We start from the raw sequence: 27205 nt of genomic DNA on the forward strand, positions 1-27205 counted from the left end.
GACAGTGCAGATCATAAGAGTACATTGAGCCACAATAGATGAGTGTGTAGATTAGAAACTATTCGAAGAGTTAGTTAGATTTTTTTTATTTCTACTCAGATAAATATGATTTTAACTCAGTATATAAAAATGAAGAATATTACAATGGTTAGCTAGGAGCCAGATATCGTAGGCACGAGGGTGGTATTGCTTTAGCTCGTAAGTCGTTACTTGTTCACACTAGAAAGATATTACCTAACACTCGGAGTTCAAACCTATGAAAGACTTTAACTTATGAATGGAAGGTCGGTGAACACTGCCACAATTTAATACACGCGAAAGTGTATACTTGGGAAACATGTCTCATATGTTGTGAGGATAACTTTAATAATTAACAGAGCAGTATTTACAATATGAAAATTTTATTTGATTCCTTGAATGCTCAATGATCGCAAATATTATTTAAAAAAATGTAATACTTTCGGAACATGGCTACGAAGGTTCACATGTGTATTTATTGGAATTTGAACTTATAAATGAGAGAATGTTAGCATTTTTTTTAAAGTTCCACTATTTTATCTTAAATGAGCCAGCGCTGACTCTAACTTATTTTCAAATGATGAGATAACACGGAATTAATACTACCCAGATTTCACTATATCTCGAACATTAGTTTTTTTTGTCAATAAATAATCTTATATATTTTCTTTAGTATGTGACTGAGTTATGATTTCTGTTCTGGTAACGTTTAGAGTTAAGTTAGTTGTTAAGTTTTCTAGATGTAAGCAATCGACAAGTTCTTACAAACGAAATGCGAGATGATTTCTAGATATCGGTCGTCATTCTCGTGGATATTGATACTCCCATCACGAGTACCCCAGCGGCTAATTTCTCTTCCGAAACCACGTTAAATAATTACATATAAAATCTCAGATTTTATGGGCGGAAAAAGGATACCCTGAGAAGAATTAATGAGCTACCGGGATAATCTTGCACTGACCGTTGCAAGAGCGGGTGCAAGTATTTAAAATGGCTGCCCAACTGTGGGGCAATTGAAGAGAAACACACCGTGGGAAAGTTATTAAAATGACGCCGCAATGTGTGACGATTTGAAGAGAAAGACACCGCGGGATCATTGAATATTGGTTGCCAGAGGAAATTTTTGACATCATAACGTGATTTAAAATGGAGAAAGATGCCGTGGGAACTGTTGGTTGCCAAAGAATAAAATGCCGCAACAGTGGAGCGAGTGAAGAGAAATACACCGTGGGAACGCCAAATAAAGTGAAAAAAGTATTGGAAACGGTCTTCACTTTGAAATAAATTAAATGTCGCATTAATGGTTGGCGCTTGAAGAGAAACACATCGCGGGAGTGTATGAAAATAGTCTGATAATTTATATTACTTAATAGGCAATCATGTGACGAAGCTCGAAATGTAGGTATCGGGTATAGAAAACATGTCACTAATGTATTGAGTAATTTATTAATTATTACCACATGGCTGAACCTGTAAAGATATATTAATAAGGAATTATTGTATTTATTAGATGAATGCCTCTTTTTAATAATAATAATCTAGGGTTAGGTGATTTTAAGTCAATATGAAATGAAACTTAGTTAATTTTAATTATGGTATAGGCTGATGGCCATACATATAAATATGGAATGCAGCATAACGGAATTTTAATTTATTTATTTCGTAACATGTTCCGAAATGTGAACGAAATCATAGATTTGAACTCTTGGTCTGGTTGTTGTTGGTCTATCTGGTGAGATGGTGCCGATCTCCAGGAAGGTCCATCAATATTATTATTTACTGAAGAGAAAACTTCAAACTAGTGCATATAGTGCAAACCTTGAACTATTTTTAAACCTTGTAGACTAAGTTATTGTGGTGTGTGTGATATAATATTTAATATTTTGTGAACTTAGAGGACTGTTAGGCAAATAAGTGATTTTTAACAAAATAGAGAGCTTAATATAAACTTTGAGATATTGTAACGAATATATAGAAAACGACATAAAATGGCAACACAGGGTAGAGTTCAGACAAGAAGAGAACAAGAAGAGGAGATGAGAAGAGCTCAAGAGAAACAAGAGGGAGCGCCATTATGGTTTCTCGAATATTTGAAGCAACAAGAAGAAAAAGAGAGGAAACTGGAAGAAGAAAGACAGAAGGAGAAACAGGAGCGTGAAGAAAAAGAGAGGAAACTGGAAGAAGAAAGACAGAAGGAGTAACAGGAGCGTGAAGAAAAAGAGAGGAAACTGGAAGAAGAAAGACAGAAGGAGAAACAGGAGCGTGAAGAAAAAGAGAGGAAACTGGAAGAAGAAAGACAGAAGGAGAAACAGGAGCGTGAAGAAAAAGATAGGAAACTGGAAGAAGAAAGACAGAAGGAGAAACAGGAGCGTGAAGAGAAAGAGAGGAAGCTGGAAGAAGAGAAGGAAAGAAGACGGACAGAAAAGGAACGAAAGCAACAAGAACAACGCGAAGAAAGAAAGAAAGAGCATTATGAGTTGATGCAAGAATTGCACAAGAAACAAGAAGAATGGCAACAGAAACAAGAAGAGAAAGAACAGGAACGGGAATCAAGATTCCAGCGATACATCATTGAGATGAGAGAGGAAAGAAGAGAGGATCGGCTAAAACAGAAAGAATCTTTAGAAGAATTCGTTAGAAAAATAGAAGATGAACACAAAGGGATGATCGATGAGCTACGCAAGAAACAAGAAGAAGCGACTGAAGAAACAGCGAAAACACGGTCGGAAGTATATGAAGTTAGGAACGAAATCCAAAACATGCAGACGAGGTTGACTGAAACCATGGAGAATAGAAACAGGGAAATACACGAGGAAATAAATAAAATAAATGAGATGGTAACAGAGAGCCAGGAAACGATCCGAAAATTGGAAGAAGAGAAAATAAATGATATAACAGCTGGTATGCAAGGATTAAATCTAAGGCAACAAGACTTAGATGAGAAATATGACCAAGCTGCGAGCAAAGTAGCACAGAAAATTGATGAATTGAAGCAGAAAATAGAAGATAACAAGGTGGAATCGGAACGAAAAATCGAAAAGACGGAAGAAGTAGTGAATCAGATCAGAAGGGAAATACAGGAGATGAAGGTGGAATCGCACACGGCAAAATCAATGGGCTCAAGCTCTAGTGATAGGCAGAGAACAGTAGAGGTACAGATTAATGAGAGAGAGAACACACCTTCAGGGATAAGTGACCCATGTAGAAGAGATATGGAAATATTAAACAGTAGTAATCAAAGTGAAGGAAGCACGATAATTAATATCATTAAAAATTACGACGACCGCCCAAAACATTTTGACGGTTCGGCTAAGACCTCACCGAAACAATTCCTTAGGGACATAGAGGAATATTTTAGGGAAGGAAAAATTCAGGAGGAAAAGAAATTGAGAATTATCGAAAAACATCTGGACGGGAACCCAAATATTTGGTTCCAGGCTTTCAAGTACACATTCCATAACTATGACGAGTTTAAGGTAGCTTTCCTGAAGAAGTTCTGGGATCCTGAGATCCAGCAACAGCTAAGATTAGAGCTGTACTCAAGGAAATTTTCGACTGCAGGCCAAACTCGCTTTAGTGATTTCTTCTCCCTACAATTTCATCGTTTTCAGGACTTAGATTCTCCACCTAGCGAACTGGAGGCAATTAAAACTATTCAGAGGCAATTACCACTCGAAATACAAAGATTATTAGCAGCCTCTGATATACAAACTGCTACTGACATGGAGAGACGATTAAGACAGATCGACCTAACGTCATCCTGCTTAATAGAGAGGAACCCCAGAAATATAAGACAAATAGAAGCAGTCAATACGCTCAGCTCCGAAATCACTAACCAAGGACTAGATAAGGGTCATGAAATTAGGACAGAAGATTGTGTTAGAGCCCAAAACAAAGAACCAAGAAAATGTTATTGTCAGTATAGTGGTCAACAGCACGGAAGATGTGGGCAAATTGGAAATAGAAATAGTTTCCAGTATAGGAGTAATATTCGATATGGGAACAATAGAAGTCGACCATATCAGAGGAACAGAAGGCGATACGATGAGAGGAGAAGACCTGCACAATATAATCAAAATGAAGAGAATAGGCGATATCTTCAAGAGCTAAGAGAAGAGAGACAAAATAGGAGCCGATGGGAGGAAGCCACCAAAAATAAGGATATAAACGGCGACCTCCAAGGTGCAGAAAGTCTCGAACTTCAGAATTATAAACGAAGAAGACAGGAAGAAGGTTGGAAGGAGCATGAAAATCATGGGAACACAGAAATTTCCCAAACATCTGAGCGAAAAAAAACGCCGATGATGAACTAGTTAAACTCGAAATTGTAAATATTAAACCGTTAGTGAATATTGTCAAAATTCGCAGTTGGGTAGTAGCACAAATAGATCATTGGGACATTCAACCTGAAGATTTAATTAAAGAAGATACTTGTCACGAAACTCAACCTAAATTCAAGTTACCAGTAATAGTTGTGAGAGTGTTCAACACCCGATTGTACTGTTTAGTGGACTCTGGAGCTAGCATAAGTGTAATGTCATATACCTTATTCCAAGAGCTAAATCAGAAAATACAGATACCAATCATACCTGTATCTGGTGTAAAAATCCGAGGCATAATTCCAGACAAGTCTGTTGAATGCAAGATACAAGCCTACTTAAGTATAAAGATCGGAAAATATGAATTTGAGCATCCATTCATGGTTATGAAGAAAATAAAATACAACGTCATTTTTGGAATAGACTTCATGATAAGCTCTAGGATGACAATTGATATGGATAAGGGTGAAATTCGATTTCCAGTGGTAGAAAATGATGGAAATAGAACTGTAGAAAGAGTTCAAATTAGTAGCACACTTGAAGAAAACGAATGGTTGAAGATCGAGGGAAAAGAAGTGGATCTATTGGACGGAGAGAGCCAAGAACTAGAAGAAAAAGATCTTAGCACAGAAATAGAGCCGGAATTAATCATGAGAATTGAGGAAATCGTTGCAATCGAGGAGGAGAGCTATGAAAAATCTGAAATTTGGGAAGCTATTACTCAAGCTGCGGTATCTGCAGAAGAAAAACGAATATTGTACAACATCATAAACAAATATATTGAAGTTTTTAGTGATAAACCAGGGCAGATTCCTAACTACAAGTACAAACTGATAGTTACTGACTGGACGCCATATAAGGGAAAAATATATGATGTGCCAGAGAAGTATTTCACTGAAGTTAAACAAATCATCGAGGAAATGTTAGTTGATGGATTGATCGTGAAGACTACCACTCCATTTCTGAACCCTATAGTAATTGTAAAGAAAAACAACGGAAAACTGCGTTTGTGCCTCGATGCGCGAGTCCTAAATTCTAGACTGATTCCAGAGTATAGTCAGGCCCCTAAAATTAAGGACATTGTGAAGAGATTTCGAGGTCAGAAATATTTTACGAGTATGGACTGCACAGCTTCATTTCACCATATTGTACTTGAAGAAAAGTCACGGTTATTAACAGGTTTTATGTTTAATAACCAAACATATGCCTATTGTCAGTTGCCTTTCGGATTAAAGGTCAGTTCGGCAGTATTGATAAGGGCTCTAGACAGAAGCCTAACGAGTGAAGTAAAGGACTTTGTAAATTGTTATGTTGATGATCTAGTCTTTGCGAGCACTACCTTCGAAGAACACTGTGTCAAATTGGAAAAGCTATTAAGTAATTTACAGAGAACTGGCTTCAAAATAAATTTATCAAAATCTAAATTTTGCCAAAGCCAAGTACTTTTTGTAGGTCACGTGATCGATGGAGAAGGGATAAGACCAAATCCCGTAAAAATAAAGGCAATATGCGATTTCCCAAGGCCGACTAAAGTAAAGCATATAAGGCAATTTCTTGGGTTGACTGGATTCTTCTCAGACCATTGTGAAGGTTACACAGATACGGCTGCACCGTTACAGAACTTGCTAAAGGTCAACAATAAATGGAAGTGGAATGATGAGGCAGAAGAAGCATTCATCAATATGAAAGAGCTGATGAAGAAAAGTATCAAACTGGGATATCCTGATTATCAACAGAGATTCATAATTCAACCTGATGCATCACACGTTGGTGTAGGAGCATGCCTATATCAAGAAGATAATGAAACCAAAAGACGAACTTATTTGGCATTTACCAGTAGGAAACTTAGAAAGCATGAGCAACATTATACTACTACTGAGCTTGAACTACTCGCAATAGTGCACGCATTACAACATTGGAGACGTATAATTTATGGCTACCCAGTAACAATACGGACAGACCACAAGGCGTTGACTTTTGGGTTAAAAGCCGTCATGATCAGCGAAAGGATAACGCGATGGATGTTATTCACGCAACAGTTTGACCTAAAGATTGAACATTGCAGTGGAAAGGAAAACATCTTAGCTGATGCGTTAAGTAGAAACCCACATGAAGGTGAAGAACATGTGCTAGCAATCGAACTGGATACTCAAGACGAACAACTACTAAGAAAGTTAGAGAATCTGAGAGAATTTCAAGAATCTGACCAGAAATTAAAGATCATCATCGATAATTTGGTTAACAGGGAATCAACGCCAGAACTCACAAAGAAATATGAAATCGTAGACGGAATACTACTGAAAGTAGTGGACAAGATCAGTAACAGCAAAAGAATTGTAATACCGGAAGAGCTACAAAGAGAATTAATCTGGCATACTCATAAGATGACAGGACATGCTGGTATAGACAAGGTTATAGGGACGATAATGGAGAAATTCACGTGGAATGGATTACGAAGATCAGTAAGAAACATAGCAAAAACATGCGATGTGTGTCAGAGAGTAAAGCATAACAATTACACATGCGGACATAAACCGATCCCAATTATACCATCTAGAGCTCAGGAAATTTATGCAATAGATATTTTTGGAAAGTTGCCCACTGCTAGGAAGGGAAAGAAATATATACTAGTGGTTATCGACATATTCTCTAAATATATTTCATTGCAAGCCATACAGAGAGCCAATACTAAACAAGTTTTACACGGCCTCATTAATAAGACATTTCCTGAAATGGGAAAACCTGAGAGGATCATTACTGATAGAGGAACACAATTTACTTCAGTTATGTTCCGCGAACGAATAAGAAATGAGGGCATCAAGCATACGTTATGCTCAGTTCGTCATCCAGCAGCTAATCCCGTAGAGAGATATATGAAGGAGATCGCTAAATTCGGGAGAATATATTGAAGTCAACAACATTGGAAATGGATAGATATGCTAGATATCATAGCTGAAAGTTTAAACAACACGGTTAATCAATCAATAGCCCAAATTCCTAGCGTAGCCCATAAAAATGTTCACCCACAGAGAACATGGGACAGCATTTTCACTATGCAGCTAGAGAAAAAGCCAGATCCTCATGAAATAAATCTAAAGATCCAACAGAGACTCAAGGATCAGTCTCAAAAACGGTTAAGAAGACTACGGAATAAGAAGTTCCATCCACATTTCAAACAAGGAGATCTAGTTCTGGTTAAGACTGCACCAATATCAAATGCACCAGCAAAAATATGTGCTAAATTTCTGCCGTTATACAATGGTCCCTACAGAATCGAACGCGTACTTGGGAATAATGCGTACGAAATAGCAAGTTTAAATGGCAAATATCGTAACGTACATAATGCATGCAATATCAAGTTGTACTTCCAAGAGAATCAGCAAATGTAATAAGAACTTAAGAGATAAGAAAGTCTAAAGCCATTAAATGACCTACCATTGTGAAATGCGCAAAGAGGAAGGAATAAATATCTTTATTACGACCACTAGAATGAAGAAAAAGCAGTTGCCAAATACATGGTTACGGGACATGTAAACAAATTAATGCAACTAGGACGTAATCGATATCAATCTGCTGATATTCGATAATCGAATAGATAATATCGCAATGGCAGAGAATATACGAGATGCAAAGTCACATTTGAGATTCAAGTTAACAATGAGAAAATATATCGTGACCAATATATTTTCTTCATGCCAGGGGGATTAAATGTGCCCGTTCGCATCTCGTAGACCAACAACAAAATGGCGGCGTAGGAAGGTATGGCCCATGCGATCTACTAAGGTAATGAACTTCGTATCAATGCAACGTATAGGAGGCTATGTACGTCACGGAAAGGATAGGTTTCGAAGACACTGGAGAACAGTAGAGGCTCATTTGAATTGTTTTAAAAAAAATATAGCAGCGGGTGAATTGTTTAACGAGACTCTAAAAAATTACTTTCATGTAGACAAGACGCAGATGCGAGCAGATCTACATATTCCAAGAATAGATTTGCTTACTGAAGAAGAATATTAATTATATATATTCGCGACAGCATATAATTAAAGTATTCATCGCTGTATGCCAGTAGATGAGCCGAGAAAGAAATATAAATATATAAATTTTGGTGATATACGACGGATTTGGAATATCAAGTAGCAACGTAACGATCGAAAGAATCGGAATTCACCACTGTGAAATATTTAATAACTACACACGAGAAGAGTATAACTACCGTAGCAGTAAAAAATAATAATTATTTACGGAGAAAACTTTTTACAGAAAGAAAAACTTTAACGATTATTTTAAATAACAGAAAATGCAGAATATCATGACTAATTACTGCGCACAGGGAATTCTTTTCATTGTCAACAGATACATGATGATGACTGTCTGCTAATTCATCAAGATGGACCGAACTGGGGATATGTACCGTCGAATCAGATGACCAGGCGGAGATTATTGGACAGACCAACCAGTGGAGATGATGACGTTGGATGAGCGTCGGCCAGCCGAAAGACCGGATGATACGAAGTGGTCTGACGAGCTATGTAACCAGCAGATGACCGTGAATGTCCAGTTCAGACAGAGATCCAGTTCCAATCTGAGGGTCTAGCAGCAAGTGAAGGACGGAGCAACCACCAGACCAGATGTAGCAACTCACGAGCTAAGTCCATACTTTTCTATAGTAGAGTAGTTTCTTGCAATCTGCACCCTCAATCTATTTTTGGCATGTGCTGAGAGTTTGGTGATTTATGAAGTAATTAAGAACGCGTGTGTAATATAAGTAATGTGTGAAATACTTAAGATTTTAAAATTAGATGGAAGTGATGAATTAGAATGACAATATGACATATACTGGATACTGCATTAGCACATCGACAGTGGAAATAATATCCGATAAGAGAAAGGTATGTTATTTGATAGAGCTAGAATCAATGAGTCTAAGTTACTAGTAAAGGTTCGATTAATCTCGTTTTACCTGAGTATAGTTTACGTCACGAATTACCTGCGCAATACGATGATCATTGACAAATTAAGTATTCCTTTCGTCAGAGAAAGAGGGCATATGAATTCATATTACTGTTATTAAAAATAGAGGTTATTGACTGCGTATTTTGCTAAGCAATTCTTGAATATTTAGCATATGGTTTCGGAGTTATGGCTATATGCATGCGGCTAAATGGAAGCCGATAGGATGTTAAAGTATCGACGGTAGTGTATTGAAATGTGATTATATATTGATGAATGGTTTAAGTGAAGAGATTTAGTTATGTTCTACGGGAAGTGTAAGAATTGCTATTTGACGTGTTAATGATTTATTAGTAATATAAGGTGAGTTTCTATGCCATGTTTGAAAATATACGTCAAGAAGAGAATTCCGCGCAGATGACCATTTCAAGGTAAGGTAAACATGAATTATGTAGAATTGTGTATCGTGACAGTGATATAGTGTTTGACTTGGGTGAATAACAGGTACTGCGTAAGAGAGAGTGTTCTTATATATGATGCAATAGACTCATGATTGATTATATATCTAGTATTTCATGGAGCGGTGATCTTAAAGGTTGATATGAAATACCTGCATTCTATACTATCCATACACGTTCAGTAGCACGTAGATAAATGAAATATTGAGACAGTGCAGATCATAAGAGTACATTGAGCCACAATAGATGAGTGTGTAGATTAGAAACTATTCGAAGAGTTAGTTAGATTTTTTTTATTTCTACTCAGATAAATATGATTTTAACTCAGTATATAAAAATGAAGAATATTACAATGGTTAGCTAGGAGCCAGATATCGTAGGCACGAGGGTGGTATTGCTTTAGCTCGTAAGTCGTTACTTGTTCACACTAGAAAGATATTACCTAACACTCGGAGTTCAAACCTATGAAAGACTTTAACTTATGAATGGAAGGTCGGTGAACACTGCCACAATTTAATACACGCGAAAGTGTATACTTGGGAAACATGTCTCATATATTGTGAGGATAACTTTAATAATTAACAGAGCAGTATTTACAATATGAAAATTTTATTTGATTCCTTGAATGCTCAATGATCGCAAATATTATTTTAAAAAATGTAATACTTTCGGAACATGGCTACGAAGGTTCACATGTGTATTTATTGGAATTTGAACTTATAAATGAGAGAATGTTAGCATTTTTTTTAAAGTTCCACTATTTTATCTTAAATGAGCCAGCGCTGACTCTAACTTATTTTCAAATGATGAGATAACACGGAATTAATACTACCCAGATTTCACTATATCTCGAACATTAGTTTTTTTTGTCAATAAATAATCTTATATATTTTCTTTAGTATGTGACTGAGTTATGATTTCTGTTCTGGTAACGTTTAGAGTTAAGTTAGTTGTTAAGTTTTCTAGATGTAAGCAATCGACAAGTTCTTACAAACGAAATGCGAGATGATTTCTAGATATCGGTCGTCATTCTCGTGGATATTGATACTCCCATCACGAGTACCCCAGCGGCTAATTTCTCTTCCGAAACCACGTTAAATAATTACATATAAAATCTCAGATTTTATGGGCGGAAAAAGGATACCCTGAGAAGAATTAATGAGCTACCGGGATAATCTTGCACTGACCGTTGCAAGAGCGGGTGCAAGTATTTAAAATGGCTGCCCAACTGTGGGGCAATTGAAGAGAAACACACCGTGGGAAAGTTATTAAAATGACGCCGCAATGTGTGACGATTTGAAGAGAAAGACACCGCGGGATCATTGAATATTGGTTGCCAGAGGAAATTTTTGACATCATAACGTGATTTAAAATGGAGAAAGATGCCGTGGGAACTGTTGGTTGCCAAAGAATAAAATGCCGCAACAGTGGAGCGAGTGAAGAGAAATACACCGTGGGAACGCCAAATAAAGTGAAAAAAGTATTGGAAACGGTCTTCACTTTGAAATAAATTAAATGTCGCATTAATGGTTGGCGCTTGAAGAGAAACACATCGCGGGAGTGTATGAAAATAGTCTGATAATTTATATTACTTAATAGGCAATCATGTGACGAAGCTCGAAATGTAGGTATCGGGTATAGAAAACATGTCACTAATGTATTGAGTAATTTATTAATTATTACCACATGGCTGAACCTGTAAAGATATATTAATAAGGAATTATTGTATTTATTAGATGAATGCCTCTTTTTAATAATAATAATCTAGGGTTAGGTGATTTTAAGTCAATATGAAATGAAACTTAGTTAATTTTAATTATGGTATAGGCTGATGGCCATACATATAAATATGGAATGCAGCATAACGGAATTTTAATTTATTTATTTCGTAACATGTTCCGAAATGTGAACGAAATCATAGATTTGAACTCTTGGTCTGGTTGTTGTTGGTCTATCTGGTGAGATGGTGCCGATCTCCAGGAAGGTCCATCAATATTATTATTTACTGAAGAGAAAACTTCAAACTAGTGCATATAGTGCAAACCTTGAACTATTTTTAAACCTTGTAGACTAAGTTATTGTGGTGTGTGTGATATAATATTTAATATTTTGTGAACTTAGAGGACTGTTAGGCAAATAAGTGATTTTTAACAAAATAGAGAGCTTAATATAAACTTTGAGATATTGTAACGAATATATAGAAAACGACATAAAATGGCAACACAGGGTAGAGTTCAGACAAGAAGAGAACAAGAAGAGGAGATGAGAAGAGCTCAAGAGAAACAAGAGGGAGCGCCATTATGGTTTCTCGAATATTTGAAGCAACAAGAAGAAAAAGAGAGGAAACTGGAAGAAGAAAGACAGAAGGAGAAACAGGAGCGTGAAGAAAAAGAGAGGAAACTGGAAGAAGAAAGACAGAAGGAGTAACAGGAGCGTGAAGAAAAAGAGAGGAAACTGGAAGAAGAAAGACAGAAGGAGAAACAGGAGCGTGAAGAAAAAGAGAGGAAACTGGAAGAAGAAAGACAGAAGGAGAAACAGGAGCGTGAAGAAAAAGATAGGAAACTGGAAGAAGAAAGACAGAAGGAGAAACAGGAGCGTGAAGAGAAAGAGAGGAAGCTGGAAGAAGAGAAGGAAAGAAGACGGACAGAAAAGGAACGAAAGCAACAAGAACAACGCGAAGAAAGAAAGAAAGAGCATTATGAGTTGATGCAAGAATTGCACAAGAAACAAGAAGAATGGCAACAGAAACAAGAAGAGAAAGAACAGGAACGGGAATCAAGATTCCAGCGATACATCATTGAGATGAGAGAGGAAAGAAGAGAGGATCGGCTAAAACAGAAAGAATCTTTAGAAGAATTCGTTAGAAAAATAGAAGATGAACACAAAGGGATGATCGATGAGCTACGCAAGAAACAAGAAGAAGCGACTGAAGAAACAGCGAAAACACGGTCGGAAGTATATGAAGTTAGGAACGAAATCCAAAACATGCAGACGAGGTTGACTGAAACCATGGAGAATAGAAACAGGGAAATACACGAGGAAATAAATAAAATAAATGAGATGGTAACAGAGAGCCAGGAAACGATCCGAAAATTGGAAGAAGAGAAAATAAATGATATAACAGCTGGTATGCAAGGATTAAATCTAAGGCAACAAGACTTAGATGAGAAATATGACCAAGCTGCGAGCAAAGTAGCACAGAAAATTGATGAATTGAAGCAGAAAATAGAAGATAACAAGGTGGAATCGGAACGAAAAATCGAAAAGACGGAAGAAGTAGTGAATCAGATCAGAAGGGAAATACAGGAGATGAAGGTGGAATCGCACACGGCAAAATCAATGGGCTCAAGCTCTAGTGATAGGCAGAGAACAGTAGAGGTACAGATTAATGAGAGAGAGAACACACCTTCAGGGATAAGTGACCCATGTAGAAGAGATATGGAAATATTAAACAGTAGTAATCAAAGTGAAGGAAGCACGATAATTAATATCATTAAAAATTACGACGACCGCCCAAAACATTTTGACGGTTCGGCTAAGACCTCACCGAAACAATTCCTTAGGGACATAGAGGAATATTTTAGGGAAGGAAAAATTCAGGAGGAAAAGAAATTGAGAATTATCGAAAAACATCTGGACGGGAACCCAAATATTTGGTTCCAGGCTTTCAAGTACACATTCCATAACTATGACGAGTTTAAGGTAGCTTTCCTGAAGAAGTTCTGGGATCCTGAGATCCAGCAACAGCTAAGATTAGAGCTGTACTCAAGGAAATTTTCGACTGCAGGCCAAACTCGCTTTAGTGATTTCTTCTCCCTACAATTTCATCGTTTTCAGGACTTAGATTCTCCACCTAGCGAACTGGAGGCAATTAAAACTATTCAGAGGCAATTACCACTCGAAATACAAAGATTATTAGCAGCCTCTGATATACAAACTGCTACTGACATGGAGAGACGATTAAGACAGATCGACCTAACGTCATCCTGCTTAATAGAGAGGAACCCCAGAAATATAAGACAAATAGAAGCAGTCAATACGCTCAGCTCCGAAATCACTAACCAAGGACTAGATAAGGGTCATGAAATTAGGACAGAAGATTGTGTTAGAGCCCAAAACAAAGAACCAAGAAAATGTTATTGTCAGTATAGTGGTCAACAGCACGGAAGATGTGGGCAAATTGGAAATAGAAATAGTTTCCAGTATAGGAGTAATATTCGATATGGGAACAATAGAAGTCGACCATATCAGAGGAACAGAAGGCGATACGATGAGAGGAGAAGACCTGCACAATATAATCAAAATGAAGAGAATAGGCGATATCTTCAAGAGCTAAGAGAAGAGAGACAAAATAGGAGCCGATGGGAGGAAGCCACCAAAAATAAGGATATAAACGGCGACCTCCAAGGTGCAGAAAGTCTCGAACTTCAGAATTATAAACGAAGAAGACAGGAAGAAGGTTGGAAGGAGCATGAAAATCATGGGAACACAGAAATTTCCCAAACATCTGAGCGAAAAAAACGCCGATGATGAACTAGTTAAACTCGAAATTGTAAATATTAAACCGTTAGTGAATATTGTCAAAATTCGCAGTTGGGTAGTAGCACAAATAGATCATTGGGACATTCAACCTGAAGATTTAATTAAAGAAGATACTTGTCACGAAACTCAACCTAAATTCAAGTTACCAGTAATAGTTGTGAGAGTGTTCAACACCCGATTGTACTGTTTAGTGGACTCTGGAGCTAGCATAAGTGTAATGTCATATACCTTATTCCAAGAGCTAAATCAGAAAATACAGATACCAATCATACCTGTATCTGGTGTAAAAATCCGAGGCATAATTCCAGACAAGTCTGTTGAATGCAAGATACAAGCCTACTTAAGTATAAAGATCGGAAAATATGAATTTGAGCATCCATTCATGGTTATGAAGAAAATAAAATACAACGTCATTTTTGGAATAGACTTCATGATAAGCTCTAGGATGACAATTGATATGGATAAGGGTGAAATTCGATTTCCAGTGGTAGAAAATGATGGAAATAGAACTGTAGAAAGAGTTCAAATTAGTAGCACACTTGAAGAAAACGAATGGTTGAAGATCGAGGGAAAAGAAGTGGATCTATTGGACGGAGAGAGCCAAGAACTAGAAGAAAAAGATCTTAGCACAGAAATAGAGCCGGAATTAATCATGAGAATTGAGGAAATCGTTGCAATCGAGGAGGAGAGCTATGAAAAATCTGAAATTTGGGAAGCTATTACTCAAGCTGCGGTATCTGCAGAAGAAAAACGAATATTGTACAACATCATAAACAAATATATTGAAGTTTTTAGTGATAAACCAGGGCAGATTCCTAACTACAAGTACAAACTGATAGTTACTGACTGGACGCCATATAAGGGAAAAATATATGATGTGCCAGAGAAGTATTTCACTGAAGTTAAACAAATCATCGAGGAAATGTTAGTTGATGGATTGATCGTGAAGACTACCACTCCATTTCTGAACCCTATAGTAATTGTAAAGAAAAACAACGGAAAACTGCGTTTGTGCCTCGATGCGCGAGTCCTAAATTCTAGACTGATTCCAGAGTATAGTCAGGCCCCTAAAATTAAGGACATTGTGAAGAGATTTCGAGGTCAGAAATATTTTACGAGTATGGACTGCACAGCTTCATTTCACCATATTGTACTTGAAGAAAAGTCACGGTTATTAACAGGTTTTATGTTTAATAACCAAACATATGCCTATTGTCGGTTGCCTTTCGGATTAAAGGTCAGTTCGGCAGTATTGATAAGGGCTCTAGACAGAAGCCTAACGAGTGAAGTAAAGGACTTTGTAAATTGTTATGTTGATGATCTAGTCTTTGCGAGCACTACCTTCGAAGAACACTGTGTCAAATTGGAAAAGCTATTAAGTAATTTACAGAGAACTGGCTTCAAAATAAATTTATCAAAATCTAAATTTTGCCAAAGCCAAGTACTTTTTGTAGGTCACGTGATCGATGGAGAAGGGATAAGACCAAATCCCGTAAAAATAAAGGCAATATGCGATTTCCCAAGGCCGACTAAAGTAAAGCATATAAGGCAATTTCTTGGGTTGACTGGATTCTTCTCAGACCATTGTGAAGGTTACACAGATACGGCTGCACCGTTACAGAACTTGCTAAAGGTCAACAATAAATGGAAGTGGAATGATGAGGCAGAAGAAGCATTCATCAATATGAAAGAGCTGATGAAGAAAAGTATCAAACTGGGATATCCTGATTATCAACAGAGATTCATAATTCAACCTGATGCATCACACGTTGGTGTAGGAGCATGCCTATATCAAGAAGATAATGAAACCAAAAGACGAACTTATTTGGCATTTACCAGTAGGAAACTTAGAAAGCATGAGCAACATTATACTACTACTGAGCTTGAACTACTCGCAATAGTGCACGCATTACAACATTGGAGACGTATAATTTATGGCTACCCAGTAACAATACGGACAGACCACAAGGCGTTGACTTTTGGGTTAAAAGCCGTCATGATCAGCGAAAGGATAACGCGATGGATGTTATTCACGCAACAGTTTGACCTAAAGATTGAACATTGCAGTGGAAAGGAAAACATCTTAGCTGATGCGTTAAGTAGAAACCCACATGAAGGTGAAGAACATGTGCTAGCAATCGAACTGGATACTCAAGACGAACAACTACTAAGAAAGTTAGAGAATCTGAGAGAATTTCAAGAATCTGACCAGAAATTAAAGATCATCGATAATTTGGTTAACAGGGAATCAACGCCAGAACTCACAAAGAAATATGAAATCGTAGACGGAATACTATTGAAAGTAGTGGACAAGATCAGTAACAGCAAAAGAATTGTAATACCGGAAGAGCTACAAAGAGAATTAATCTGGCATACTCATAAGATGACAGGACATGCTGGTATAGACAAGGTTATAGGGACGATAATGGAGAAATTCACGTGGAATGGATTACGAAGATCAGTAAGAAACATAGCAAAAACATGCGATGTGTGTCAGAGAGTAAAGCATAACAATTACACATGCGGACATAAACCGATCCCAATTATACCATCTAGAGCTCAGGAAATTTATGCAATAGATATTTTTGGAAAGTTGCCCACTGCTAGGAAGGGAAAGAAATATATACTAGTGGTTATCGACATATTCTCTAAATATATTTCATTGCAAGCCATACAGAGAGCCAATACTAAACAAGTTTTACACGGCCTCATTAATAAGACATTTCCTGAAATGGGAAAACCTGAGAGGATCATTACTGATAGAGGAACACAATTTACTTCAGTTATGTTCCGCGAACGAATAAGAAATGAGGGCATCAAGCATACGTTATGCTCAGTTCGTCATCCAGCAGCTAATCCCGTAGAGAGATATATGAAGGAGATCGCTAAATTCGGGAGAATATATTGAAGTCAACAACATTGGAAATGGATAGATATGCTAGATATCATAGCTGAAAGTTTAAACAACACGGTTAATCAATCAATAGCCCAAATTCCTAGCGTAGCCCATAAAAATGTTCACCCACAGAGAACATGGGACAGCATTTTCACTATGCAGCTAGAGAAAAAGCCAGATCCTCATGAAATAAATCTAAAGATCCAACAGAGACTCAAGGATCAGTCTCAAAAACGGTTAAGAAGACTACGGAATAAGAAGTTCCATCCACATTTCAAACAAGGAGATCTAGTTCTGGTTAAGACTGCACCAATATCAAATGCACCAGCAAAAATATGTGCTAAATTTCTGCCGTTATACAATGGTCCCTACAGAATCGAACGCGTACTTGGGAATAATGCGTACGAAATAGCAAGTTTAAATGGCAAATATCGTAACGTACATAATGCATGCAATATCAAGTTGTACTTCCAAGAGAATCAGCAAATGTAATAAGAACTTAAGAGATAAGAAAGTCTAAAGCCATTAAATGACCTACCATTGTGAAATGCGCAAAGAGGAAGGAATAAATATCTTTATTACGACCACTAGAATGAAGAAAAAGCAGTTGCCAAATACATGGTTACGGGACATGTAAACAAATTAATGCAACTAGGACGTAATCGATATCAATCTGCTGATATTCGATAATCGAATAGATAATATCGCAATGGCAGAGAATATACGAGATGCAAAGTCACATTTGAGATTCAAGTTAACAATGAGAAAATATATCGTGACCAATATATTTTCTTCATGCCAGGGGGATTAAATGTGCCCGTTCGCATCTCGTAGACCAACAACAAAATGGCGGCGTAGGAAGGTATGGCCCATGCGATCTACTAAGGTAATGAACTTCGTATCAATGCAACGTATAGGAGGCTATGTACGTCACGGAAAGGATAGGTTTCGAAGACACTGGAGAACAGTAGAGGCTCATTTGAATTGTTTTAAAAAAAATATAGCAGCGGGTGAATTGTTTAACGAGACTCTAAAAAATTACTTTCATGTAGACAAGACGCAGATGCGAGCAGATCTACATATTCCAAGAATAGATTTGCTTACTGAAGAAGAATATTAATTATATATATTCGCGACAGCATATAATTAAAGTATTCATCGCTGTATGCCAGTAGATGAGCCGAGAAAGAAATATAAATATATAAATTTTGGTGATATACGACGGATTTGGAATATCAAGTAGCAACGTAACGATCGAAAGAATCGGAATTCACCACTGTGAAATATTTAATAACTACACACGAGAAGAGTATAACTACCGTAGCAGTAAAAAATAATAATTATTTACGGAGAAAACTTTTTACAGAAAGAAAAACTTTAACGATTATTTTAAATAACAGAAAATGCAGAATATCATGACTAATTACTGCGCACAGGGAATTCTTTTCATTGTCAACAGATACATGATGATGACTGTCTGCTAATTCATCAAGATGGACCGAACTGGGGATATGTACCGTCGAATCAGATGACCAGGCGGAGATTATTGGACAGACCAACCAGTGGAGATGATGACGTTGGATGAGCGTCGGCCAGCCGAAAGACCGGATGATACGAAGTGGTCTGACGAGCTATGTAACCAGCAGATGACCGTGAATGTCCAGTTCAGACAGAGATCCAGTTCCAATCTGAGGGTCTAGCAGCAAGTGAAGGACGGAGCAACCACCAGACCAGATGTAGCAACTCACGAGCTAAGTCCATACTTTTCTATAGTAGAGTAGTTTCTTGCAATCTGCACCCTCAATCTATTTTTGGCATGTGCTGAGAGTTTGGTGATTTATGAAGTAATTAAGAACGCGTGTGTAATATAAGTAATGTGTGAAATACTTAAGATTTTAAAATTAGATGGAAGTGATGAATTAGAATGACAATATGACATATACTGGATACTGCATTAGCACATCGACAGTGGAAATAATATCCGATAAGAGAAAGGTATGTTATTTGAGTAGAGCTAGAATCAATGAGTCTAAGTTACTAGTAAAGGTTCGATTAATCTCGTTTTACCTGAGTATAGTTTACGTCACGAATTACCTGCGCAATACGATGATCATTGACAAATTAAGTATTCCTTTCGTCAGAGAAAGAGGGCATATGAATTCATATTACTGTTATTAAAAATAGAGGTTATTGACTGCGTATTTTGCTAAGCAATTCTTGAATATTTAGCATATGGTTTCGGAGTTATGGCTATATGCATGCGGCTAAATGGAAGCCGATAGGATGTTAAAGTATCGACGGTAGTGTATTGAAATGTGATTATATATTGATGAATGGTTTAAGTGAAGAGATTTAGTTATGTTCTACGGGAAGTGTAAGAATTGCTATTTGACGTGTTAATGATTTATTAGTAATATAAGGTGAGTTTCTATGCCATGTTTGAAAATATACGTCAAGAAGAGAATTCCGCGCAGATGACCATTTCAAGGTAAGGTAAACATGAATTATGTAGAATTGTGTATCGTGACAGTGATATAGTGTTTGACTTGGGTGAATAACAGGTACTGCGTAAGAGAGAGTGTTCTTATATATGATGCAATAGACTCATGATTGATTATATATCTAGTATTTCATGGAGCGGTGATCTTACAGGTTGATATGAAATACCTGCATTCTATACTATCCATACACGTTCAGTAGCACGTAGATAAATGAAATATTGAGACAGTGCAGATCATAAGAGTACATTGAGCCACAATAGATGAGTGTGTAGATTAGAAACTATTCGAAGAGTTAGTTAGATTTTTTTTATTTCTACTCAGATAAATATGATTTTAACTCAGTATATAAAAATGAAGAATATTACAATGGTTAGCTAGGAGCCAGATATCGTAGGCACGAGGGTGGTATTGCTTTAGCTCGTAAGTCGTTACTTGTTCACACTAGAAAGATATTACCTAACACTCGGAGTTCAAACCTATGAAAGACTTTAACTTATGAATGGAAGGTCGGTGAACACTGCCACAATTTAATACACGCGAAAGTGTATACTTGGGAAACATGTCTCATATGTTGTGAGGATAACTTTAATAATTAACAGAGCAGTATTTACAATATGAAAATTTTATTTGATTCCTTGAATGCTCAATGATCGCAAATATTATTTTAAAAAAATGTAATACTTTCGGAACATGGCTACGAAGGTTCACATGTGTATTTATTGGAATTTGAACTTATAAATGAGAGAATGTTAGCATTTTTTTTAAAGTTCCACTATTTTATCTTAAATGAGCCAGCGCTGACTCTAACTTATTTTCAAATGATGAGATAACACGGAATTAATACTACCCAGATTTCACTATATCTCGAACATTAGTTTTTTTTGTCAATAAATAATCTTATATATTTTCTTTAGTATGTGACTGAGTTATGATTTCTGTTCTGGTAACGTTTAGAGTTAAGTTAGTTGTTAAGTTTTCTAGATGTAAGCAATCGACAAGTTCTTACAAACGAAATGCGAGATGATTTCTAGATATCGGTCGTCATTCTCGTGGATATTGATACTCCCATCACGAGTACCCCAGCGGCTAATTTCTCTTCCGAAACCACGTTAAATAATTACATATAAAATCTCAGATTTTATGGGCGGAAAAAGGATACCCTGAGAAGAATTAATGAGCTACCGGGATAATCTTGCACTGACCGTTGCAAGAGCGGGTGCACTGTTTTAAGAGGAAGTATTTATATTTCAAAGACAAAGAACAAGCTTGGAAACAACCAGCTGATAGTTTCAATGAAATATGTGACTCCCAAGAAATATAAAACATCTGGGCCTCTTTAATTAAAAATCTTGCTGAGAGCTGTTGTTTATCCCTTTAAAGTTCGAAATTCTATGATAGGTGTAATTAAATATTTTTTGCAGTTTTTAGCTCCTTAGAAGGTCCTTTCTTGACAAAACATGGTTTTCAAAATTTTGGATGGTCAATTCCAACAAATATTTGAAGTGGGACACATATGTCCCACCAAACGTGACATAGGCATGGTTGTATTTTACGAGTTCTAAATATTTTGGGAATAGTTTTCAAATAAATGTTACATATCATACTTTCAAAATGAATTTATTACTAGTAAAAAAAGCTGAAAAATAAGAAAGAAAATCACAAAATAACAAGTACCATCAAATAAAACTGACTTCAATTTGCAAACAAGGATGTGAAACAAAATTATTCTAGCAAATGGAACATTGCTATAAATACCCTTATACTAGAAATAGAGTCTACAATTGCAATGTTACAAGTCACTTTTCTTCTTAGTTGGAGGGTAGCAAAGTTGAAAATACACCTGGTCCTTGATAGTGAGGTGTCTTACAGATTATGAAAATGTGCAAAGCATGGACTGGCACACACAGGTACATTGCAGGCTTTGGATAATATTTTAGTTTTCTTCTGTTTCTCTTTTGTGCTGCACATTCTGCACCTCCTTCTTGTCTCAGATTGCTTGGGAACATGGTTGCCCACATTTCGGAGTCGAACTTCATCAGGAACCCCTACATGACCAAGCTTTTTTCGTACCATAAACTGAGATTTGTCTCCCCTTTTCTTCCTGGATGAATAGAAATCAATGACACAACGGAACCACTTGCATGCAACAGGGAAGAATTGCCACTTGATAGGGTTTCGTTGTCTTCAGAATCGTCCCAATCATCTCCTTCGACATCAGAAGAAGTTGGATCATCTGGTAAGCCATGCAGGTAGCGCAAAATGTCTTCATCCCGCAATCTCTGGAAGGCAAGCAATTTGTACAAATTTCTTGAAATATACTCGCCTGAATACTATTCTTAATTAATTAACAATAAGTCAATGACATTTTTAAGGGAAAATACATTAGGAAACATCGCAAGTTCAGAAAGTAAACACCATCAAGTTAGCGCCTGTTTTCGTCTACCAATTCACTGTAGTACTTATTTCTACATTTATGAATGAGTATAAATACTACTTGATTTGTATGCATAAATATATCAACAAAATTAACAAATGTTTACTAAATGAAGACGTTCTGCGATAATATTTTGCTTAATTAAGTACGAATTTTGAGGTTAGGGAAAGAAGTCCACTCACACTGAGGTTAGTGTTCCACATAAGGAACACTTGAAGAAACTGCCATTGAAATTATTTATATAACACTTGATTATCAAACTCTGGTTCCTTTTACTTCAGAAACATTATTCAACACAGTGATATTGAATATACTCACTTCATCCATGATGAACGCCAGATAATATGCAATTTGTGCCAAAACAGACTTGTGTAGCCTCCATAATCTGGTGAATCAGCTGTTCCACAGCAGTCAGGCGCTGCCACCACGATCTACAGTGAATGTTCGTATATAACTTCCATGTGTCATCATTATACAAGTCTTCCAGTAGATAGCAGGACCAGCTTCATGTGTTCCAGATAGATCCCAGAGAGTCTATGAAAGAAATTCGGAAGTGTTCCACATATGTCCCACCAAGCTATAAAGGGGTATGTTACCTTCTTATCAGTGTCAACACACTTCACACCCTTCAGGAATATTAAGTGGCCTTGGTTAGCTCCCTACATTCAGTTGAAATTCTCAAGTGGACTGCTAAACCTCATGTCATGAGTTAAGAGAGGGATTGGGAGGTATTAACAGGTAAGTACGAAAACAGATGCTTCTTTTATGTTAACTTTAATTTCTTCCTTCATTGGTTCACCAACAAATCATAAAAATACTGGTGGATAAGATAGTTTGCTTGATATCATTTTCTGCCATATGTGGGAGATTGTTAATAGGGAACATGCATGATCCGGGGTTTTAATTAAAAATATACTAATCTGATTCAAAATTTCATGCAGAATTCAAAAATGTGATCAGAATGTACAAATAATAACTCCAAACATGATAAAAATCTACGAAAATGTCACGTCACGCAAGTACGCGATCTCATTGGTCTGACGTCATCGTACAGGTTGACTGAATTAGCAGACGAAATAACACATAGTGTGCTGTGAGAAGCAGGATACACTTCGCGTATTTCTACTTTACGTTAGTGTCTGGTGTGGTTAAATTCGAGGTCTATACAATGGATAATAATCTGAGTGGTATATTTTAGACTTAAAATGAATCCTGCGCAGACAGTGAGGCAGAAAACTTATAAATGGTGTAGAGTTTCGATGTGCAATAGCACATCGCATACCATACCAAACAAATAGTTTATAAACGTTCCAAAGACGCTAAAACTAGGGAGAAATGGATTTTGGCGAGCTGGAGAAATGCTGGTGACATATCGGAAAAGTCTACAGTTTATTTTTTTGAAGATTTTAACGTAAGATGAATTTGTTTGAATTTTCAAATCACTTTTCCATGTCAGCTGTTCTAGTGGTAATACTTTACATTTTTATGTATGATGCTTTATTTAAATGCTTCAATTACATCTTGGAATATGAAAGTAAAAAACAGTGCATTAAATAATGCTGATTATTAAAGTATTCTCCAAACCTATCCTATGTTTTGGGTGATCCATGTCAAGATAAAAAATCAAAGGGGTTATGAACCATTTTGACAGCTCTAATTCTACCAATATATCTTGGCATGGGACAGTTATGTATGTCTTTATTGAAGAGCTTAATTGGTAAAGAAATTTAGGCTATATCTAAATACTCTATAATGTAACAAAGAATAGCGTGTACATCATGAAAGGAAACAACGTGAATTTAACAAATGTATAACTCTACACAAAAACAATGCTTGTCTGTTGGGGTCTTATAAGTTAATAATGCTCAATTATAATAATTATCATAATATTAATGAAATAAATAACACAATTGCACACAGGTGAAAATAGTGATGTAGGTGTTTAAAATATTATCCAACTTAGCCTAAGTTTTAGGTTATACAAGCCAAGTCAATAAACCGAAGGGTAAAAATACCGCGCGAGTTGCCCGTGCGGTTAGGAGCGCGCAGCTGTGAGCTCGATGCTGAGGCTGTACCTAAGGCCACGGCCGCTTTGTTCCCATTCCTAGGCCTTTCCTGTCCCATCGTCGCCATAAGACCTATGTGTGACGGTGTGACGTAAAGCAAAAAAATAAAAGTCACAGCACCCAAAGACATTCCTGTATTGAGCGACTAAAATGTCACCAGGACACTTTTCTTTCCTGATATGCTCAGCTTGTTAAAAGCCAAATGTAATTAATGTTATTTGCTTCACGCCCCGCTAACTACTTCTACGATTTTCGGAGACGCCGATGTGCAGGAATTTAGTCCTGCAGGAGTTATTTTACGTGCCAGTAAATCTACCGACACGAGGCTGACGTATTTGAGCACCTTCAACTACCACCGGACTGAACCAGGATCGAACCTGCCAAGTTGGGGTCAGAAGGCCAGCACCTCAACAGTCTGAACCACTCAGCCCGACTTGTGAAAACTAGATGAAGTCATATTTATCTTTATCATGTTTAACTTTTTCCCTCCACAAAGATATTTAATTCTCTTTCATGGGCCCCGGAAGTGGGTAGGCCAGTTGTCCCAACCATAAATATATATTTTTTGGGGAATAATAGATTATAGCCCTATAGTACTATGATCTTTCTTTCTTTCCTTCTTTCTTTCTTTCTTAATCAGTTTATCCTTCAGGGTTGGTTTTCTCTCGGACTCAGTGAGGGATTTCACCTCTACCACTTCAAGCGCAGTGTCCTGGAACGTGAGACTTTGAGTATGGTGATGAAACTGGTGAGGAGGGCCATTACCTCGCCCAGGCGGCCTCACCTGTTATGCTCAACAGGGGCCTTGTTGGAGGATGGGAGGATCGGAAGGGATAGACAAGGAAGAGGGAAGGAAACGGCCGTGGCCTTAGGTGCCTGGAGGAGAAGTAGGAAAATACGAAAAACCACTTCGAGGATGGCTGAGGTGGGATTCGAAACCCTTCTACTCAGTTGACCTCCCGAGGCTGAGTAGACCCCGTTCCAGCCCTCGTACTATTTGTTTTCAACTTTCATGGCAGAACCGGGAATCGAAACCGGGCCTCCGGGAGTGGCACACATTAACCACTACACCACAGAAGCGGACTAGTACTATAATGCTACCTATATGTTTATGTTAGTGCTGAAATCCGATTTCTTACTTTACTAATGCTGAAAGCCCGAAAATGTAATGTTATTCTTTAATAGGGGAGTCAGTCTAGAAGGAAATGTTGAAAGTGATGTGATATCTAACCAGGTTCGTTGTTGTCCTAATACTATGGGTTACAGTACATTGCACGTATATAAAAGACACCACTTACAAACTTGCTTGTTATCCGCGAATTTCTGCGGCCACAAAAGTCACTATTTTTCAAGAATGATGACATTTACACATGACAGATTGTCTGACTGTGCTGTTTTGAACCTTTCTTCCGTCATTTCTAAGTTATTCGCGATCATCAATAATAAACAATCGGCTTTTAGCAACGGCTGATGCACAACGGCTGGTAGAGCTCCATGCGGTACTGGATCGTGACGTCACAGCGCGCCGCTTACGTCAGAGGCCGTTTCACTCGCCTTGCGGAAAGGCACCATTAAATATTTTTTTAATGGTAGAAAACAAGGCAACATACGACAATGTAATACGTTTACGTACTATTTCATTGGTGTACTTTTCAAAAAAAATATTTTTGAAAATGATGCATGTTCCCAATTCCCTGAGAAAAATTGTGCAGTGTTAGTGACTTCAAACTGGTCATCAGTAACAGGAAGTATGCTTTCTTAACCTCAGTTGTACATTGAATCATTAGCCTATCTTCTATCTCATCAATAATTTCAATTATTTTATTTTCTAATGCCAATAGGCCTACTATTTTTCTGGTAACCTTTTTACTAGGAAATTCCCAGATACATTAATACAAACTGGGGGAAAATGGGTTTAGTTTAAACTCAGAAATAACTAGTTTTGGGAGGATGGTTGTCCAGCTGTACTTCCTCTTAAAACAATAATCACCAACCAGAAACGCTAAACTGCAGCAGTTTCAAATAAATGCAAGTTTCAACTCATTTGGAGGAAATAGCCCTAAGCCTAGGAATTTCTTTCTTTCTTCATCTTCCTGTTTTGCTATTTGTTTTACATCACAGTGCCAGATAATTCTTATGTCAATGATGGGATAAAAAAACTACAACTGGTTAGGAAGCAACTGATGTAAAAATGAGAAACCATCATTAGTGCTGCTGACAGCTGGGTTCAAACCCACTATCTCCCGAATGCAAGCTGGCAGCTACGTGACAAACCGCATAGCGAACTCACTTGTAGACATTTCTATTGTAAGGTTTATATGGATAGCCTAACCTATAATATAGTAGGTATAGATATAAATATTTTTATTGAAAAATCTTACCTTATCATCTGCAATATGCTGCCAAGCCTTCCTCTTCAATGTGTCGTACAAATAGTGCAGCTGTTTCGGGAGCCTGGGTCCTGATTGACAATTAGCATTGTACAATTTTGTTATCTCCTCCCAAGCCGTATTCTTCTGTTTCACACTCGCTGCATCAGTCCTTTTGTTCCCTATAACACTTATGAACTGCTCTACAGTATCTAACAATATATTTTTGTCTTGTTCAGTGAAGTTTTTTGCCCTTTTGCTATCCATGATGTTACCCTCTGCAGAATTTAGCAATATTATTAAACGAAATGTACCGTATGACGTATTTGTGATGATGACTGGGACAGCTGGATAATAGTCAAGACCAGTAGCGGCTCGCTCTAAAGGGCAGAGGGGCACGTGCCCCTCCAGCTAAGCAACTGTTATTGATGGTTGAAATGATGAATGATAATGCATTCAGTTTTAGTACTAGCCGCAGCATGCAGCTAGTGGGAAATGTTTTCATCTGACGCGTAGTTTGCTCCCTTTAAACTTGCTGGCCGGTCATGCTGAGCCTGTGCCCTTTTCTGTAGACACTTTCCTGGGTAATTTGGTTCGCGCATGCGTAGAGCCTACTACTTCTTACCACGCAGAGAATGGGAGATTTGGG

The 27205-nt window shown here is 37.2% G+C and overlaps 1 protein-coding gene across 1 annotated transcript in view; it reads right to left on the minus strand.

The window, feature by feature from the left end:
* The window catches only part of LOC136860397 (myb/SANT-like DNA-binding domain-containing protein 3), a 41657-nt gene extending 14834 nt beyond the window's left edge, over nucleotides 1-26823 (minus strand). Inside the window, exon 1 of the mRNA XM_067138758.2 lies at nucleotides 26569-26823. Coding sequence (XP_066994859.2) covers nucleotides 26569-26823 — 255 coding nt within the window. The remainder of the gene's footprint in view (nucleotides 1-26568) is intronic.
* Nucleotides 26824-27205: the final 382 nt, after the last annotated feature.

Source organism: Anabrus simplex, chromosome 1 (assembly GCF_040414725.1).
Source record: "Anabrus simplex isolate iqAnaSimp1 chromosome 1, ASM4041472v1, whole genome shotgun sequence".
NCBI classification, from domain to species: Eukaryota; Metazoa; Arthropoda; class Insecta; order Orthoptera; family Tettigoniidae; genus Anabrus; species Anabrus simplex.